The sequence below is a fragment of the Chaetodon auriga genome, chromosome 3 (genome assembly GCF_051107435.1).
Source record: "Chaetodon auriga isolate fChaAug3 chromosome 3, fChaAug3.hap1, whole genome shotgun sequence".
NCBI classification, from domain to species: domain Eukaryota; kingdom Metazoa; phylum Chordata; class Actinopteri; order Chaetodontiformes; family Chaetodontidae; genus Chaetodon; species Chaetodon auriga.
In genome coordinates, this window is record NC_135076.1 from 13,683,017 (window position 1) to 13,696,505 (window position 13,489).

A 13,489-nucleotide genomic window follows, 5' to 3' on the forward strand; every position below is an offset into this window, starting at 1 on the left:
GAAGGGCCCAACCCATAGTTTGGGAACCACTGGACTAAACTACCCTGCTTTAATTTATAGTATGATTTTGAATGAAGGACTTTTGCTTGTAATGGGGTAGAAATTCTTCTGTAACCGCTGCTGATCCCAGCTGGTGTTGGAGCTTCAGTGTTATCTTGTACCACAATGACTCATTTGAACTCAGCCACAGTGGCCCTCACAATGGCAGTGACTAGTCACTGATTACATTTTTCTCAGTATCTCTACAGTTTTCTGAAAGCGGTCAGAAAGTATGAACTGTTAAAACTAACTGGTTTCAAGTTTATAAATGCTGCCAACCAAAAACACAGCCCTCTGTGACACAGACAGACTGAACTCTACAGGGTGATGCATTATTGATTCAGGATTACTCATCACTTGTGATACAAATGTGATCAGATTCACATGCAATCCTTTATAGCTTTACATTCATTTTGGCTTCTCTGATCTCAGGGAAGCTCAAATTGATGCTGTTAAATGATTTTTGGCCACCAGGGGGCAGAAAGACACCAAAACAAACTGATGATTACAACTAACACATCCATAATCTGATTGTAGTCTGGCTTTTTAAAGCCTGGTGGATAGAAATCCATTACTCAGAAGACGGCCGTCGCCTCCTTCAGCCCCTGAGAAAAAGATCTGGTCTTGAGCTCTGCAGATGCTCAACTATGTACACAAACCTCTGTTACTAAATTCATGTGCGAGCTTTCGTTCAGGCTGAAAAAAATCAGTGTTTACTCTGCATGCAGACATTTGCCTCCACTTGTCCCTCTTATGTCTTGGCCGATAGTCGCTGAGATAAAAAATGTTTCAGCTTGAGGTGAACCAGTTTAAACTGGAACAAACTGGGCTTCGCTTTCTTGAGGTCAACAGGGACAAAAGAGCAAAATCTAATGCAGTTTGCTGAACGTGAAGTTTTCAGGTACCACATTTAACACCCATTGCCCTTAAATTCCACACAACATGTGATGCTGGTGCAATATCTAAAGTGATTACTTTGTTAGAAAAACTACTATAGAAGTGTGACTGAAAAACAATATTTTCTGCATTCAAAGCTTAATAAAATGTCTATATATTGATATAATCTGCTATTAATAAAAGTCAAGGCATTCAATATGCTCAGTAATCCATAATGCATTTATTTCCCCCCCGACATTTAAAAATAGCATTTACTAAACATAAGCAGACGAGACTGTGCATAGCTGCACTTCTGTACAACATTTTTGTACCTTGACACCATAAATAAAAATCTATAAACATCGGTTAAGTAAAAATTCTGTCTCAAGATCCATTGAGGACGCACAAAAATAATAATTATACAAGTTTTACAAAGTAACCTCCCCCTTCCTCCGCTCATTTACATTTACATCCCAGTTAAAAGCTTTACAGGAGAGAGCCACCATCCAAACCAACAGTTCTCCCACTTCGCTCACTGTACACAAACAAACAGCCAGCAGGACACTGAAAAACAGAATCAGAGGAAACCTCCTACCCTGCAACATGTGTCTGACATGTTAGCAGTTTTTACATCGTCCATCCTGCGGTGCATTAGCATCAGAAAGATTACAGGTACTCTGCTTTTGGCAACATGAGGAGAGACGTGAAGAAAACCATGAAGGACATAAAAGCAGCAGCTGCAGCAGTGGACAGAGAGATTCAAAACAAAAAGGGACAAATGGGACTCCTCCCAATGCATGCACATGCTGATTGTTACTGTGCATGTGAGGATTACATTCTTACACTACTGAAAAGAAACGATGGGTCATTTCTTTCTGGAGCAGTGTTGGTCTGTCGATATCACACAGCTGTTAGCGTGTAATCACATTTCTAAATTGATATGAATATGTGTGATATGAGGTGTGCATTTTATTTTAGCCATAAAAGTTGTCTTGTTTGTGTTGAAATAAATCAATTACCAGCTGATCTTGATTTGTTTCTAAAAGCATTTGTGATGATTTCTGTTTTTTTACACGAGGCAACAGTGTGACAGTCAGCTTTCTCAGTCATCGGGGAGCAAGAACAAATACGCTTGAAGTATGTTGTGTAATCATTTCTGATTTTGGGTTGAAGTTGCGTGTGTGCACCTCCTCCACTGATTGGTGCTTAGTGTTTAGCAGTTTATCTGGGCAGGTGCTGATAAAGCAGTACTTTCAGACATCGGGATCTCCCTGGAACAGCAGTAGAAATGAGGAAGATGTCAGTGAAATAATAAATATCTATAGAGGTTTCTGGCCGTCTGACGAGTGGCATCCACTCCTCATTAAGCTTTGTTCTGGACTCCACCAACTCCTTACGTATATGTGGTTCTTTAGTTGTTCTCCAGACAGTGTTTTCTGGTCAATCAGTGTAAAACAACTAACTTTATACCCTTTGTTATTTGTTATCTACCAAAGTGGTGCTGGTTTCTCTCCCTGTCAGGGATAAACTGAGCAGCTTTGGGTTCCCAAGATCCTCCAAACTATCAGCAAAAGAAATGGACGATTATTGGCATTAGTTTGTCTCTGCAATGACCCCACAGAGCTTTTTTGTGGTTGTCCTCCAGACTAAATAATGTGACAGTGTTTTAAATTCGTCAAAGAAGGCAAACATAGTACACTTTTAAAAAAAAAAAAGAACAAGCCATATTAACCAAACTGTCGCCTAACCCATGTATTCCAGGGACTACAGCTGAAAAACAAGCTCACAGGCTACAACTGACACTTTTACAAAAATTCAATTAACGTGCGTTGTAGCTATAAAATAAACGAGCAGAAACACAACGTTGCTTTCAGACGCAAACACATCTGAACCACAAAAAGAAAGCACATCAAATCTTTATATTGCTGCAGTGAGATGCTCAGGGTGCATCAGAGATAACAAAAGCAAAACGTTTCTGAAATCAAACAGTTCTTTGAGCAGTAAAAAAGGTTTTCATTATTCGATGATTATTACCATTAACAAGTTAATATGCTGACACTGTAATCAGTTCCAGCTGAATGATTAATTGCACAAATCAAACCTCTGATGTTAAACAAATGCTTCAGGTTAAACACCAGAACTGTAAAGTCTCAGCTGACTGACTGTTAAAATCTGCATAACACATTCTGTGGTTTCATGATGTGCAAACTCAAGCTGGGCCCCTGTTTATAAACCATAAACATGACAGAGCAGCTTTGGTTCAGGCTGTAAAATGGCCTGACAGGAGAGAAAGTCTCACTCTGCCTGAGAAGCTTCGCAGATCAATAAATAGCAATAATCAATACAAATAAAACCGATGCAGCTTTAAATTGATTCTTCAGCTCTGAACAGCGACAGCAAAACAATGGATTTTTACATGATTTGAGTCCCCAAGAAAGATGAAACATGAGCGTCCTGACAGTATGCAGAATGAAAGGACGCTCTGTTTTCTCAACCTAATTCTCCCAAATCTAATTTATTAATCTAATTTATTAATGTTCCATGATAACAAACGGGGGATCTTTTTCTGTGGGAGGTCACTGACTGTTCTGGGTACCAGGACTGGTCTCACTCTTCGTTTTCACGAACAAAGACGAAGGTTTTGTGTGTTCTTTGACGGAGGCAGTGAAAAATACCTGCTGGCAGTAAGTGTGACTGAAATCTTATCGATGTGTGTGGAACAAGCTTGCGAGCATCAGCTTCTTGCAGACACAATGAATGGACTTTTTTCCTTCTTTCTTCATCAGGCATGTGTAATTTTGACCCACTTTGGAAAGTGCAGTACTTTTCATACTGTATCTACATCTAGAATCTCTTGTATGTACACTGAAGCCTCACAGTCATTCGCCATGCTAGCAGCTCTGTGAGGCTGTACTCAGACACAGCAGTGCTTCCTCACTAACATGCTCACAATGACGATGCAAACGTGCGGATATTTATCAGGTATGCTGTTCATTGTGTTAGTATAGCATGCTAGTACGCTAACATTAATCAGCACTAAACCCAACGTAAAGCTGAAGCTGATGGGAATGTCATTAGTTTTGCAGGAATTCAGTAATAAATGGCCAAATTAAGTTTTTCATCTGATGATGGAGCGAGATGCAAAGTCAAAGGATCACCAGAGCGACAGCGTACGTCTGCCCTCAGAGCAGAACGACAAAAACCCAAATTTCCCAGCAATGTTTTCAACCCTCGACCTGCTTCAAGTTTTTTATAGTCTAAGATGTATTAATGAAGGACAATGATTCAAAGAGGCTGTTTCTACTCACGTCATTACAGGTGCCTCATGAAGAAAAGTAACAACCTTAACATGAAATTCCTAAACCCAAAATATGTGTAAGGACCAGTGTGTTGGATTTAGGGTGATCTATGGACTCAACAGTGGCATCAAAAGTTTGGGGAAATGTCCGTTACAGTGAGTTGTTAAGTGAGTAGAAGATGACCTGATCTCCAAATGTCAAAAAAAGTGAAAGGTGAAATATCTTTTCCAACATTTTAAGCAAGATTGGTGCATAATTTTTGATTTGTATAATTTTAAAGAGAATAAAAGGGAAAGAAGCACCATGCAAAAGTTTGGGCACCCGAAGAGATTAGAGCTCTCAGATAACTTTTACTAAAGGTCTCACACCAGCTTATATTGCAGCCAGTGGCACGGGGAACGTGTCACTGGTAGAGGAAAGAATACTCAATTAAATACCAGCAAATTCTGTAATCGTGCATCACACCATCTGTAAAAATAGATGAGGATGACATTGAATAATGTTCCTAAACACACTCAAAATCCTCAATGGACTGCCTCAAGAGGCACAAGCTGAAGGTTTTCCGGTGGCCTTTACGGTCCCATGACCCAAACATCAGAGAATCTGTGGCTCAACCTCAAAAGAGCAGCCCAAGAATGTCACAGAGCTAGAAGCCTTGAGCAAGGAAGAAGGGATGAAAATGCCCAAAAGAAGAACCGAAAGACTCTTTGGTGGTTACACAATGCATTTACAAGCTCTGATACTTGCCAAAGGGTGTGTTACTCTGCACTGACTGTGATGGGGCCCTTTTCCTTTTGTTTGTTAATGTGCGACTTTCACTTTATGCCATTTGGAAATTGGGTCATCTTTTACTTGCTTTGCGAGTCAAAGTTAAACTTTGACCAGGTGTGCTCAAACCGTGATATTCAGAATGAACCGTGTGTTTGTTACCTTAGAATGAGCTCTTTATATCTACAGAGCGAGCGGCCCCCCTTCCATGCAGTCTGCCATGTTTCTACAGAAGCCCAGAATGGACAAACCAAACACTGGCCTTAAAGCAGTCTTCTGCTTTTTTTTTTTTTTTTTTAAACATAACGTGAACATCGTAGGGGAGGGGTATTCAGGTGGTTGTAATGTGCAGCCTCACTGCTAGATGCCACTAACTGCTGCACACTGGACCTTTAAGGTCTTCCGCTGAGCTTTGTGACAAAATATAACATGACAGACTCTTGTTTTGGTGCAACTCACACTAAAAATTACAGCTGACAGCCCTTCCTCTGAAAGTGAACAAAACAACCCAAAATAAGTTAGGGTTGGTTGTGAGAACAAAACCCGGACGTTTCCAGACAGTAAGGCGCGAATCATTTAACATAAAACTACTTTTACACAGCCACCTGCTGGGGCACATTTCTGAGTCTGGAAAGCATGCCTGAATCCATCACCAAAATGTCTGAAAACAAGTGATTTAAGTTTTGTTTTCCCTCAACCATCACATACAGTTGGTACCAAAGTAATAAATAAACAACGACATACAGCAAAGCTGTCAGAAAGTGAAGTTTCGACAGGGAGGAGCGTGGGAGACGTCACGTCACTGGCCCATCATGACCAACTCATCTCATTCCTCTATCCAGAACAAACAGCACTTGCCTTCAGTCTCGAGTGTGGGGCTGTAAAGACCTACTTCTGGGAGGGCTGCTACACACAGTAACGTCTATGACAGCGACCCAGAGCGAGGACAGACTCCTCCTTACACCACATACTGGTGATTGCTGTTGTAGTTTGTCGTGTAGGCCTGCCGGCTGTACTGGAAGTGGTCGGTCAGCACGTTGTTCCAGCTGTGCTGCTGCTCTGAGCCGTGGGAGAAAGGCACTGACCCGTTGGTCTGGATCCTCTCCAGCGCCGGGTTGTCAAAGGACATCAGGTCCTCCTTGGTGCTGGGCAGCAGCTTCTTCTCCTTGTTAGCATCATACTTGGCCTGTTGGCAGAGGAGAAGGACAAATGGATTTTAAATGACTGGGTGTCTTGGTAGTTGGTTCACTGGCACTGCACTGTGGCTGCCCACTGGTCCTAAATAGTTTGGGTGGGTCAAACTTCTACCCCACAGGATGAGTTAAGTGTAATTTAACATTACTATTTACAGGACGGAGTGTCACAGAAGTTGCGTTTAGGCAAAGCGCCAAGCAGTTTACTTGTCACATGTACATCGGCGCTGGTGTAGAGTGCATATGTTTTCAACTAAAGGAACAACAGAAAATACATTTACTTTTCCCCTTAAACTCGTTTCTCTGACTCCTTCTCGCTATCTTAATTCATGCTTTGTTTCCAAATTTCCTTCCTCTTTCCCTCTTTTGCTCCCCTCCTCCCTCCCAGTGGTCGGATTGACTCACCTTGTTGTAAAGGAAGACACCGACTATGGCTGTCATCATGCCCAGGACGTTTGTGAGGGTGACTGGGTTGCGGAGCATTAGCAGTGAGATGCTAATGACCATGATCCTCTTGGTGGCGTTGGCGACGGCGTAGCTGAGCGGGCTGACGAGGTTGAGGACACTGAAGGCAATGACATTCTGAGCGAAGTTGCAGAAGCCGCTGATGAGCAGGAGGACAAAGGTACCCGACGATCCTGTGATGTCCGACTGTGAGGAAAGCAGTATGGTCGCTTTACATTCAGGGACATGAAAAACGCAGATGCTGCTGAACCACCTGTCGCGGCGTTTGGTAAACTGTTAAATAGCTGTTAGAGCCACTCACCAGGTCTCCATTAACAAGAAACACAGAGAGGTCCACAAGAACCCAAGTGGGCAGCATGAAGATGACAGCATTAAAGCCCAGGGTGTTGAGCAGCCTCAAGTGGTGGATCCTTGTGTCACGCAACACCTTTCAAAAAATATATCAATTAAAAAAAAGGTACTGTAAAAATAAGAGCCACAACTAGATAGTGATGTAGAGTCTTCAGTCTTTACCTGTTTGGACCATTTCTGTTGTCCACTACAGACTTACTGAACATGAAATCAGGTCCAAAAAAGAGCAATTTTAAATGATATCACAGAACCTGATTCTTTGGCCAGTAAAGACCTGGACACTGCACCTCACATTCACAGCAGCAAAACTTTAGAGAGCTTCAAAGATATCGAAAATTGGACTCTAAAGGACCTATCCACTGCCACGTCCCATTTTCCAATCATCCTTAGAAGCCCATTTTTGTTGTTACAGTGGGCGGACAACTCCACAAACCAGAACGTCAGGTTCAGGCATTTCACAGCAAACCTAGAAGCAACATTCTTCAATAACCTCTTTCTCCCACCCTCTCCATGCAGGGATCATGTGACACAAACCAGGCAGAGAACAAGTTACCTTTTTGGAGAAGATGTTCTGCAGAGAGAAGCAGAGTGTGGCAGCCAGAGCGCTGATTAGTCCTGAGACATCAAAGGACAGCTCAGTCACTGTGGCCAGCAGCACTCCACCAATGATGGGGATGAGCGATATGTACACCTATGAAAAGGGCCGCACAGAGACAGGAGGCAGAGTCAGCAGAGGGTAAATAAGCTGCATCCGGGAGTGTTTCCTCAGTCTGAAAAAGAAGCTTATCTGCATATCAGCCGATAATGAAGGCAATTGTTCATTGCATAAATCCTATGAATAAAAGCATATGAGTGGCCTGTTGCCACCTAGTATTTGCTTCGTGATATCTCAACAACAATAATTGGAAAACATGCAGTGCTGTAATGTCAACAAATCATTATCACAGTAACTTTGATAGGCTAATAGAAGAACAAAGTGTGTGGTGTTATTTCAGGCTGGGTACCATTCACTTTTTGCACAGAAAATGGATATTTACAACATTCCTCTGAGCTTAAAATCCAAAGCACAGCCACATTTTAACCTTCTGAAGAAATGTGAAACCCCAGAAAAATAGCTTTACAAAAACTCTGCAGTATACAAAGTACAGCAGGAACACTCAAAATCTATCCAAACACGTGTTAAGAGGGAGAGACAACACCTGCTAACGCGACTTTAGAGGCTGCAGCTGGACATACCAACCCCTCTATCCTGGACCACACACATGGGGACATCACCTCATGGGTTAAAACTACCATAACATCTACAACAAGATTTATTTGCATGTTGAAAATATTAGATCATGAGATACGATCCGAGACCTGCAGTTGTTATGAAACCCACTGGTGCACACACTCACCCAACCACACAGAGTGAGACTGAGAAAACACTGCACTGAGAACTTGTTGGCCAGTTCCACCACTTTAGTCATCAAACAATACACATACCCACAGATTTATTGTCCAAGTAAGTTGTCTCAAGCATGCAGATTATTCACACAAACATGAGCAAAGCTAATCAACAAGAAAGCCCTTATCTATTGTAAAAGGACAATAGAAAAGGCTGTAAAAGAAAAGAAAAAACTGGTTTGGAGCTTGTTCTAGCCAGACATTGGTCCCAAGGCAGAAAATGTGGACTCCACAGGCTCTACAACAAGACTGTCGAGCGTGCCTTTAAAACAGCTCTCGTAATTTACTGGTTGATGATTAAACACTCTCAACAGGATACACTACAAGGAAGCAGAGCAGCTCTGGGGAACAATTTGTTCAATACAATCAGGATGAAAAATGAACAAAATTATCTCTTGTTTATTATCTCTTATCTCAACACACTGAACATGCTGATATATGACAATAAGTGCCGATCTAGTTGTACTTTTAATACAAGTACAGTCTTGGAAAGTGGCTGCTTCAGAGAGGCCGCGTCTATTTTGGCAGAGGCCTAGATTTCTGCCCCATTTTTCAGGTGTCCCGACTTATTTGGAGAATTCATCCTGAAGGCTTTCTGCACTCCAAACGTAAAGTTGCAGACTACACACATGCATCTGAGGAGTCATATGTACATGCAACATCTACACTCAGTGTCTACTTTGTTAGGTACACCTGTACAGTCTAATGCAATCCAGTGCAACTGTTGTGCCATAAAGTCTACTTTTATGGTGCACTGACGCCATTCTCAGTGGTGGTGTTGGCCTCAGCTGCGTTATATTCAGAGGTATTTCGACCTCAGTTATAAACATACTGAATGTACACATTTCTGACAATGTTAACAAAAACTGAACATTATGAGCTAAAGATAGACGTTAAGGCAGGGCTGTTGTATTGGACTGCATTCCATTGTACAGGTGTACCTAATAAAGTGGCCAGCCCCTATTTTGTAGTCTATTTTTGTCATATTTGAACAAAGCTGAGTCAAGGAGAAACATTAAACTGAGTTACATTATGTTGAGTGCTTATTCAGGCTCACAGCTGTTCGAACGGGTTTCATACAACTCAAGGTCTCTCAGCAGAGGACAGCGGGGCTGCTGCTCCTCAAACAGGATTTCTACACACACAGTAACACGTCAGACACCTACGCTCCCTGTCTCTGAATGCAGCCTGTCTGAATACTGCCGACTGTAAAGTAAACATGACAAGTTGATGTTAGAGCCAGAAGTCTCCTTCTTCACATTGAGCAAACATTGGTTGTAAAATGTTCCACCCTCAGGACGGATATTTAAACGGCATTACAGATCGAAAATTGTGAACTTCAATGCTCCGTAGAGGCAGATACTGAAGTTCTTCTTTTCCCACTGAGATCTGATTTTAGAGATCTGAATTTGTTTTCATAATACATTACGGTTAGTAAAGCCAACATAATTTAACAGTTTGACAGGTAAATGCAGAAGCTGTACATGAAGAATACAGCCAGCAGAGTCATCATTAGCATAGTTGTAGTGTAGTGATGTGATGTTTCCACTTGAAAAAACTTGTGTTGTTCAAATGGTGCTTAACAGAATGACTTACTGAAGGTTTCACTTTATATGTGAAGAACTTCTGTCTAATATAATGCTGACATAACACTTGCAGTGAGATACACTCGATGATATACTTAACTACATCAAGTCAGTGCCGTCTACCCGTCTGTGCAGTCAAAATAAAACTCTGCCCCCAGGTCTGGAAATATTCAACCACCTGTCTGAAGCCTTTCCACCATCTGCTACTTTGCAATCCAAAACACCTTGCATGAAAGAAAACAGCTTTTCAAAGACACGCATAAACACAAACCCAGTTAGCCCATTTAATATGAAAAGTAGTGGGTATATTTGGGGATGCAACAGGTCGACGTGGTCGGCTGAGGGAAATAAAAAGCTTGCCTCCCTAACCGCCATCCTCTCACAGATGATCTGATCAAGTTCAGGGACAAAAGCCCCCGCAGATGGCCGTAATATGAGAAGTGGTACAAGTGCAGTGCGGTGCCACATCACCACTGCCGAGCGTCAAAGAAACGGGCTGAAACAGAGTGGGCCTTGTGCCTTGTTAGCTGTGTTGGACCGACTCACCTTTGTGGTTTGCTTCTCTCTCATGATAATTCTTGATAACAGCACAACCCATATTGGCATTGTAGCTTTGACTGTAAAAAAAAAAAAAAAAAAAAAGACAGAAAGGGGACAATGTCAGCTGGGAAAGTAAAACAATCATTTTGTGCAAACAAAAACATGTAACGCCATTTAACTAAAGCAGGTAGAGCACAAACATGGTTAAGTTTGGGCTATTAAATGAGGTGCGACGCTTATTCGTAATGCTCTTATCAGTGTCAGGCCCACGCCTCCATCCAACACTGAACTCATGTAATTCAGATTTTCACTGCACTGAATCACCAACTGACGCACTATTAGGTTTATCCTGGCGTGTCATTAACAATGACACTTTAACTCAAGAGGGGCGGCACCTGATCAGTAATTCAAGGCACTAAAATTATCAACACATATTTTCAGATGGTGTTGTTCACTTTGATTTGAAATTTAATTGACATGGCAGCTGCGACTCGCAAATTGTCTCCAGAGACCATGGTTTCTTGAAATAGTTTAGAGGAGGTCAAAACGGGTGAAGAATGGTTTCTTTTGAAGTCTACCAACTTAGAGTTGAAGTCAGGACAAACTTTTCAAAGTTCGGACAATTTTATTCATAGGATTTACTGTGCACTCAGTTGCCTGTTTATGAGGTTCACTAAACTAAAATTACTGCAGTACATATGACGGGTATAATGCTTTTATGTCTGAGAGCTGTTGATTCAATTTTATGATCATTTTGAAGGCTGCACAGAGAGTGAGATTCTGTTAAACTCTATTGCATTACACTGAGAAGTCTCTGATGTTTTGTGCAGCCCATTTACATCAATAAATTAAACAAGTAATTAAAACGAGAAACACCTCTCACAATAATGCAATACAGGTTGACAGCACAACAAACTGCAGCCTCCAAAATGATCATTAAGTCTAATGAACACAAAATAGCTTAAACAAAAAGTCTACTAGCTCTGTGTGGCTAAACAAGTACTGATGGAATTAGTTAGTTTAACATGGAACCTGTCATCCATGAATGGTTAGGGTTTACTGACATGGCAGCAATGACTACCAAACTGGGTGCAAGGCTGTATCAAAAGGGCTGTCCTATCGGGCGGAGTTAGCTTTAGCATGAACTGCACGCTGTTAGCTAAGTGTACCTAATGAAGTGGCAACTGAGTAGCTTCATACAAGCAGACAGTTGGCGTTACTGAACACCGATGCAGGTAACCTCATGATATTTCACACTGGATTTCTGAGGGAAAACTCAAAATCATGAAGAGCAGCGATCTGATCTTCGTCTGACGGTCTGAGATCAAAGTTAGAGAAGCACACTGCAATACAGAACAGGTTCAGTAATGGACCCTCCCCCCTGACGTGGTCTATCAGCGCTAATTAAGTTGGCTAGCTAGCTAACAGCAGGCAGTTAGTTATAATTGAAGGGGGTCTAAAGCTGGGAAATGTGTCGTTAGTAAGCTTACGGTGAGGTAATTCATCTCAAAGAAGCCTGTTTGTTCACGACCCCTAGGACGTCACACTGCACCGGGGCCCACAAGCTCGTTAAATGTCGCTGTCGCCGAGTTGCCGAGCGTTAGCCACGAAGCTAACATCAGCTGACGATACGGACCATGGCAGACACATCATCAAGTTATCGTGGCTGACACGCGCCAGGTGGCTTCGCATTATTACCCAAATGAACACAGATCTGTACTCACCAGTGTGTGCATATGAAACGGGCACTTTCCATATGCTGAAGTGAGCCGACACTGATGCAAAGTATTTTCCGAAAGCTAAAGGCAGGATGTACCACCGGTAGTACCTGCTAGGCAGTTCTGTTTTGGGGACTCCCCATGCCCGCAACAACGGCGGGAGGAAGACGACGATAGAAATAATATGAAAGAGAGAAACTGTGACCGGGTACGGGAATCCATTGAGGATGATTTTGTTGACGATGTTGCCCCCAGAGCTAACCGTGTACCAGCCCACACACAGTAAAAATATCCGGATCCCTTCCCTGACCGGGGGCCGGCCAGCTGCAGCCATCTTCCAGCACGGAGTGACGAGTCACTTCGCGGTGTGTGTGTGTGTGTGTCTGACTGCGTCGGGGGAGGGCAGCGATGATCAACAGTGAGACTACCAGCAATGAGGGAAACGTGTGACGTCCGGCCGCAGTTTTCAAAATAAGAGCCATTTAGGGACAAACCTTTATAAAAAGGAACTGATGTGAGCCGCGTTTAAAAACGGAAGATTTTGGAGTCTGAATCCCAAACCGTGAAACCTACCATCTTAAACAGTAATTAAAATAAGTTAATAAAAACTTGTGTCGCCACAGCAAGCATAAAGCATAGCACAAAAGCATTAGCATAAAAAGACAAGTTCTATTTGAGGTGTCCCATTTACTAAACATGACAATCCCTTAATATTTGGCGACCCAGCTAATAAAAACATATTGTGAAATAACTACTATAATTGGAAAAGTGTGTGTGTGTGTGTGTGTGTGTGTGTGTGTGTGTGTGTGTGTGTATGCAAGTGCGTAAATATAAAACCCAATACATTTTCAACAATATGTATAATTTATTGCAGGTTTATGTAATTTCAATAGTTCATTTCAAAATGTAATTCTTAGTTCTTATCGCTCAATCAAGGCAAACAGGGCAGACCCAGTTAAGTGATTTCTGAATCCTCAGTGGCAGTTAAAATGGACACTGAACACACCTCCATACCCATCCCCTGAGCTTGCAACATGATTCATGAAATTCTCATACAGTAGTGTTAATATCCTTCATACAATCATGTGTTCACAAAGTGGTGAACCTCGCTCCATCCTTGCTTGTGAGCGACTGAGTCTTTCCAGGATGCCCCATTCATACCCAATCATGATACTATCACCTGTTACCAATGAACCTGTTTACCTGTG

The 13,489-nt window shown here is 42.1% G+C and overlaps 1 protein-coding gene across 1 annotated transcript; it reads right to left on the reverse strand.

The window, feature by feature from the left end:
* Nucleotides 1–1,132: 1,132 nt before the first annotated feature.
* On the reverse strand, nt 1,133–12,698 carry slc35e1 (solute carrier family 35 member E1). The gene is made up of 6 exons (XM_076726192.1): nt 12,288–12,698; nt 10,570–10,640; nt 7,545–7,682; nt 6,942–7,067; nt 6,581–6,826; nt 1,133–6,168 (listed from the first exon to the last, which is right to left on the reverse strand). Exons 1-6 carry the CDS (start codon nt 12,613–12,615, stop codon nt 5,941–5,943), a joined length of 1,137 nt encoding a protein of 378 aa, XP_076582307.1. The 5' UTR covers nt 12,616–12,698; the 3' UTR covers nt 1,133–5,940.
* Nucleotides 12,699–13,489: the final 791 nt, after the last annotated feature.

Coding starts and splice junctions, on each gene's coding strand:
- slc35e1 (XM_076726192.1), bottom strand. CDS start 12,615: ATGGCTGCAGCTGGCCGGCCCCCGGTCAGGGAAGGGATCCGGATATTT. Junction 7,683..10,569: donor GAGAGAAGCAAACCACAAAG/GTGAGTCGGTCC, acceptor CCCTTTTCATAG/GTGTACATATCGCTCATCCC. Junction 6,169..6,580: donor GTGTCTTCCTTTACAACAAG/GTGAGTCAATCC, acceptor CTCTGCCAACAG/GCCAAGTATGATGCTAACAA.